This window comes from Mus musculus, chromosome X (assembly GCF_000001635.26).
Source record: "Mus musculus strain C57BL/6J chromosome X, GRCm38.p6 C57BL/6J".
NCBI lineage: Eukaryota > Metazoa > Chordata > Mammalia > Rodentia > Muridae > Mus > Mus musculus.
Genome location: NC_000086.7, coordinates 61,286,685 through 61,294,022, shown reverse-complemented (window position 1 = coordinate 61,294,022; position 7,338 = coordinate 61,286,685). Strand labels below are relative to the sequence as shown.

The 7,338-nt window shown below is 44.1% G+C and overlaps 1 protein-coding gene across 1 annotated transcript; it reads right to left on the bottom strand.

Moving 5' to 3' along the window:
* Positions 1-1,542: 1,542 nt before the first annotated feature.
* Positions 1,543-5,829, bottom strand: Gm4988 (predicted gene 4988). The gene is made up of 3 exons (NM_001362886.1): positions 5,761-5,829; positions 3,358-3,430; positions 1,543-3,280 (listed from the first exon to the last, which is right to left on the bottom strand). Exon 3 carries the CDS (start codon positions 3,218-3,220, stop codon positions 1,907-1,909), a length of 1,314 nt encoding a protein of 437 aa, NP_001349815.1. The 5' UTR covers positions 3,221-3,280; positions 3,358-3,430; positions 5,761-5,829; the 3' UTR covers positions 1,543-1,906.
* Positions 5,830-7,338: the final 1,509 nt, after the last annotated feature.

The window sequence follows — 7,338 nt, the reverse complement described above, 5'->3', positions numbered from 1 at the left end:
GGGGGTTGGAGGCAAGAAGTTCAGAAACTTAAAGCCATCCTCAGTTACATAGGAATTTTTAGGATAGCCTTTCTATGTAAGATATTATCCTTAAAAAGAAAATAAGAGAACACCAGCGTAGAGGCATGAGAACAATCTGGACCCAAGATGAACTCCTGTCCAGCCTTGCCACTTACCAGCCGTGTGATCTCATGATCTTGCATGCAATGCCCAAGCACTGAAGCCTAGATTGGCTCTCTGTGGAGCTGGCTTTAACAATCATATCGTGTAGGACTGTTGTAATATATAGGATGAGTCATCTGGTATGGTGTATGCAGATAATTGTGTATAGAATGAACGTTATTTGAGTTTGAATATTAGTTTGACCACACACCTATCCACTCAGGAGGAAAATATACTCTCCAGGAGAATCAATATCAAATCAACCCCAACACACAGCTTTCCAAATAAGTCATGATACTGTCTTTGTAAAAAGGAAACTATTTGGATGTGAATAACTCTTCCCAGATTGACGAAACTTGGATTTCTTCAACTGAAGAAGCTAAGAATTAATTTTTAAAAAAAGTTTCTTCCCCTCATAGTTGTTCATCTTCTGATATACTAATTTTATTGCGGCCAGATCCTAGAGCCTGGTTAAAATTGGCCAAACTACAATCCCTTGGTTCTGGCTCTTCCAGGCAAAAAGAAGAATGGCAGCCTGGAGATCCTTAGGCAGCACCCAAGGATCCTTACCCTGCTGTCTTGGAAACCTTTGTATAAATCTGTTCAGCCTTGTGGATCAGGGTATAGAGCTGGATATAACAGTGTAAGGCCATAATCTTAGCACTTTGGAAGTGAAAGCAGGAAGATCAGCTCAAGGCCAGCCTTGTCTACGTGAGATCCTGTCTAAAAATCCAAAACAAACAAACAAAAAATTTTCTTAGAAAAGACATTATGTTTAAGCACACCAGGGGAGAATCCCAGGATGCTTGCCATTCAAGCATCAGCCACGGATTTTCCTCTTGTTCCCTGGAACTCCAAGGGAACAAGTTAATAATTTTGATCCTAGTATTTTCTCTGTCCTCAAAGACTTACTAAGAGTCAGAACTATGGCACTGACTTGAGATGTGTGCACTTGAGTGATGGCAAGCAGAGTCTCACTTCTTGACTTGACACTTCTTCTTGCTTGCTTATCATCTTCTCCGTGCTCCTAATAAGGCAGCTGTACCTCAGACACCTCTCCAAAACCACACATATTCCAAACAAACAAACAAATATATTCAAGTTTGAGCTCAAGTATTAAAGCATATTTGCTGTTCCTGCAAAGGACCTGGATTCAGTCGGTCATCAGCATCCATACTGTGGCTCACAATCAGCTGAACCTCCAGTTACAGGGTATTTGGTGCCATCTGCTAATCTCTGTTGGTCCCAGGCACACGTGGTAACATACATACATTCAGGTAAAAACACTCATACTCATAGAAAGTCAAATAAATCAAACTTTAAAAATATATCCAAATAATGTTTGGCCAATAAATGAATCAGTGAACAGAGATCTTAGGATTTATTACCATTTTCCTGTTTTATTAATCAAATCAATCTAGGTACATATTTTAGAGTTGACTAAACAGATTGAAGGAACTCAAAGATTAACCATTGAATAGTTCCCTCTATTTTCTCAAAAGCTGGTAAGACAGGAAAGAAATTATGATCACTCATAAACTTACATTGCAAAGATAATGTAACACATTTTAATTACAATTACAATTGGAGAAAGTACGCGAAAGGAAAAAAAAACAGAACACAAAGTTGCCCCACACTGTTTTAATCATACCCAGACTAAACTTGATCCTCCTTTACTGAAAATTGTGCCTGTCCTCTTTCAAACCAGATATTAGGCTGCCTCTTGTTGATTATCAGCATGGTACTAAGCCAAGGGGCCAACTCCGGCTCTCCCTTCCTCATCTCTGAATGCTTCACTATATAAGGATGAGAAATAAGTTGGGGCCCTACTTGTAAGCTTGGCCAAAAACTCAAGGACTTTCATCTTGGTGGTCTCAGAGTAGGCTCTTGGACCCCATAAGAACTGATAGCGTGGAGGATAACTCTCAGGTACCTGCTGATATATCAGGTAATTTTGGTACACTAAATCTCCAGTGAGGAACTCCCTGGGCTCCCCATAAATGAAGTGCTCCTTCCCATCATATATTCCCATCATATTCAGAAATTCCCACATGCTTTCTTCAGAGGCGCAGTTTCCCTCTATGAATATCACACCCAGAATAACTATCAGGAAGCCATTTCTGGGCAGTCTCTGGCTGTCAGTTTTCACATCATCATATGTAAGGCCCAGTGAGTTGGTCAGGACATAGGAGCTGCTTACTGCATCACCTTCCTTTATATCAATGCCAAAAATCATCTCCAAGCACTTAGAAGCTTCCTCAAAGATAATGGGGAATTCATTCTCAAAGACTTCTGTGACAACTCTGAGCATTTCTACTTTGTTGATGGGTTCCTTTATTCTATATTTGAGGATCATAAGATTCACCAGTTCAGTAACCTTTTGGTTTTGGAGTTTTCTCCATGCGAAAGTGAAACTCTCTTCTTCCTGGCTGCTGTATTCTTCATCCAAGTTGCTGCATGACATGAGGGTGTACAAGCTCTGATGACTTTGGGAAATATTCATCATCCAGGCAACAGACCCATCCACCCCACTGGGATTGCCCCAGATCAGAGGATGGGATGAAAAGGTGGAAGGTGGAGATGGACAGGAGGGTAAAGAGATTTTTAATGTGGCAGATAATGTGAAAGACACAGTATCACCATCAATGGTTTCCCATTCCTCCTCCTCAACCTCTTCTTCGTACTCCTCCTCTACAACTTCTTCCTCCTCTTCCACTTCCTCCACATCTCCTGCTACTTCCACCTCTTCCACTTCCTCCTCAACTTCTGCTATTTCCTCCTCCTCTCCTGTTTCTTCCTCCTCTTCCTCTTCATCATCGTTGTCATCCTCCTCTTCTTCCTCCTCTTCTTCCTCCTCTTCTTCCTCCTCTTCTTCCTCCTCTTCTTCCTCCTCCTCTTCCTCTTCCTCCTCCTCCTCCATTTCTTCCTCATCCTCTATGTCTTCCAACTCCTCTTCCATTTCTTCCTCTTCATCTTCCTGTTCTTCATCAGGCAATATATATATTTCAAAGGCATCCTGGAAAACCTTCTCAAGGCTGAAGTATGGATAGTATGGCATAATGAATCAAACCGGTGATGGCAGTATACGCAGGAGTGTGGGTGAATGGATCCCACTGACCTGGGAAAGAGAAAGGTAGTGTGAGTGGCCTCAACTCAGAATTTCCTTCCTGATGGTTCTAACAAAAACATACTCACAGGACTCCTTTGTGTGTGATATCCCAGAGCTCTTCAAGGCTACCGCTTTCCTTGTTGCTCGTCCTACTGGAACCTGAAGATGGATATGAGAAAGATCCTCAGCATTTAGGTCACAGAAAGCTCCTGAGACTCTAGGGCCCACTGTTAGACATGTGTCTAGGTCCCTGGGACCCATGGGTTCTGGGGTTTGGGTGGTGTGCTTGGTACATAGTCAGGATATGCTTCTCACCTTAGCTACTTTACTTCCCGAACCTTTTCTAGTCTGGGACTTGAGGGACTATGACTCACATCAAGGCCTTCACTGCTATTTCTTACATCTCTTTAAAATGAGCTGAGATGACCTCCCACACAGCAGGCTTCCAGAACAACCCTAAACTGCTAAATGCAGCTGGGTTCGACTTTACTCTGAAATCACCAGAATCCCAGGTATATGATCCCCTTTAAGTTTACCTTTACTCTGGCAAGTCTTAGATCCTATTCACCTGCTGCACTGCAAAAACCCCTAAGGATAACAGCTCACACTCCTCAGACAAAGAAAACAAAGCATGAGAATCCCATTCCCCAAGCACACCTGCGAAGGGACTTCCTAAGATGACAGTCAAGAACTGACCAAACTCTGGGTTCTATCTCCTAAATGAGAGACGTACTTTTCTCAATCTGAACTTGTCAGAGCCTGGGGCTATATCATCTACTGACCACGGTTTGCTCCTTTGAGCAATGCTTTGAGATTACCAAGATAGAGAAGACGATGTACCACATCGAACCACATCCCTCAGGGCATCCAATAAGCTGACAGTCAGCATGGGAAAGGTAGCAGAAGATATACTTTCAGTCCTAGAAAGGGTGACCATACCCTCAGATTTTACTTAGAATCCTTAACCTCTGGCAGTGCTGGACTTGACTCCTCACTCTTCTGACCTGATGGACTGCCTAATCATACTATTGCATCTTCAGACCAAGTTCCTCAGTTCCCGGACAATGCAAGATGACACAGAAAAGATACCAAATTCTCACTCTGCTGACATCACAGACACTTATACAAAGGCTTTCCTTGTCTCCCTGGAATACTCCATACAAAACTAAAATGGCATCAAATCCACTGACTCCTGTCCAAGGTCTCTTTTGAGACCTTGCCTCAGTCTCTTTTGACCTGAAGTGTGTCTAGTTAACCAAAACCTCACCATCTGGAAACATCCCTAGACCCTGGCTTTTTGGAGAGCTTGTGGCAGAAGGCAGAGCCCATTACATTAGATCACCACAAGCTATAGCCTCCCTTGGCTGGAAGTAAGTTGAAAGTTGGACTCCTATCTTAGGGATAGAATTAAAGATGGGGAAGAATGAAACTCCTTCAGTCCTCACCAGGGACCTTTAATCTGATGCCAAGCAAGTCAAAGACTTGTCTTTACACAGACTAATCCTCACAGAATTTTACCTCCTCAGGTCAAAGCTCTTCTCCTTGACACATCACCCAGACAAAAGGTGTCACACTTGACAGATCTTGCCCGCAATATCCTAAGGTTTATACCTGTTGAGTGTGGGGCCACCTCACTGGAGACTGTGCTCTTTGTTTTCCTATGCTGATTACAAGAGAGGGTTTCTCCTCCTCTCCCACCCCTGACTCCCACCCAGTCTAAGGAGCTAAATTGGACCTGACAGGATCTGAGAACTCCTTTGCAAAGGTGCCCTGGCCATCTTTGACAAATCTTTATTTCTCTGAGTAGCCTGCTTCCAAAAGCCTCACCTCCCTTAGGACTCTCCCATGTGGACTGTTGGAAGGATTATGACATAACCCTGCCTAGATACCTCTGAGACAAGTGAGATAAGGCATCATACATTCATGGACAGCAGGGAGGGGTGAGGGCTTCCAACAGTCCCTCGGAGTTCTTCATATCCTCTATCCCGTGACATTTCTCAAGGCTGACCTAAGTCCAGTCTCCTTCCAGACAGCCTCACCTCCGCTAAAGAGCCCAACCCCCATGGAAAGCTGTAAACAGTTCATATACACCGAAACCAACCAGGCTGGAGCCTCCTAAAAACTGCTGATACAAATAGGATTAATGCCCCCTATTTCTCTCAAGTATGACAAGTCTTCCATTCTTACATCAGTCTTCTAGCACAAGATTAGGCCCCCTCTCCTGGCTGACAAATGTTCAAAGTCCTTCCAAAAAGCTTTGCCTCTCTGGGACTCCCAACACTGGGGAAGGGGGCAGCATTAAAGCAAAGAGCTTCTATGCCGCAGAAAGCCTCCTAGGGAATAACTGCTGGGACAGGCAATACCAGCACCCACAACGTGTTTGGGAGAAAAAGGTTCCAAGCCCACCCCAAGGGGCCTCCCTTTAATATGCCCAAGGCTAGGACTCCTTCCCTGATGACCAGAGTCCAGACTTCACAACAAAACCTCACCTCTCTCCGGACGAAAAACAAACCAGAAGCCTTAGGTGATCTTCCCTGGAAAGAGCAGCTGCCCAGAATGGCCACTGTGGGCGGGACTTCCAGCCCAGTTTTCTATTTTCCCTTACATGATTGGCCAGGCCTAAGAAGACAACTCTTATGGCTGTGAAACCATGGGCCACAGAATCTCCAGAGAGAATTCTGGAAACAGTACATCCAGGCACCAGGGCGGCAGAACTGTGTACCCGTGTGCATCAGAAAGAGGTGATTTGGCCAGGCAGGACAAATATTTTATCTGAAGGGAGAAGAACCCTGAATCCTTTCAGTTCCTCAGCTGATAACCTAGCAAAGTTCAGAACACAGTCCTCTGCTACCCTAAGCCAACCTAAATAGCTTTGTTAGATGAAACTTATCCTTTACTCATTAAGATTTCCAACATGGAAGTTATAGTATGTGCACCACACGCTAGTATGATTGCTGTGGGACAAAGTGACTAGAAAGTCTGCTATGTGTAGACTCTCAAGCTCAGTTCTGGCTTGAGAGACCCGGCTTTGTACCTGTCAACAATTCTCTCTCTGGACCTTCGTACTCTGGAATTTAAGCAACCTGTCCATTCTGGAAAGCCAACAAAGCCAGCAGGGGGCAAGTGAGGAAGCAATAAACATTTAAGCCCCAGGGCTTCCTAGAGCTTACAATTTAGATAGGGTGGGGGTGAGTCCAGTGTTCAGTGCAGCCACAGATAGTAGGAAAGGATATAATCTCTCCCTGATTATTTATATTTAATCCTGACAAAGCATAAATCCTATTCTTTTTGCTGACTGCATGATCTGTCCTTCAGGCCAAGGTCCTCATTTCCCTGAAGATTTTCAGATTTTCAGGTATGAAAATAAAAGAGTGGGTACTTCTAGCAGATTTTTCTACCTAGATTTCCCCTACCCAACATTTCCTGGGGCCTCTCAGAGCTCAAGCCCCTACTCCCCCATCTCTCACACACACACACACACACACACACACACACACACACACACACACACAAGGCAGATGGTCCGGGCTGACAATAAACCCCCCTCAATTGTGGGATTTAACAGCCTCAAAGCCTGCACTTCTTTCTCTGCGGAAGTATGCTTGTTGTCTCCAAACTATGGTCTTTGCCTTCTTTGAAGGTACTTCCTTACAAAACTAGAACTGAAGAGGCCTGCTCATCATGAATCCTCCTCTGAAGCATTCCAGGACTCATAGCAGCAGCAGAGTGACATTCTGAGGGATGGTCTCCGCTCAGAGGGAATTAACTGGTTGACCCCTCAGTGCTCACTCTTGGAGGTCCTTATAATGCATCCCTCCCTGACATCTCTGAGCATTTACTTAAACCAAACTCTTACAGAGAATGGTTTTGAGTTCTGGGCCAGGTTCTAGAAGGAAGAGAAACCACACACATGACAGAACAGGAACCTCCCCTCAGCCCCCAACAAAACACATACACACGCATACACATAAGCCTTGGACGTTGGAAACATTTTCATCTAGAACTTTCTTTTACAAAAGTGATTGAGAATAATAAATTTTATAGGTTTTTAGAGATACTTAGGTATT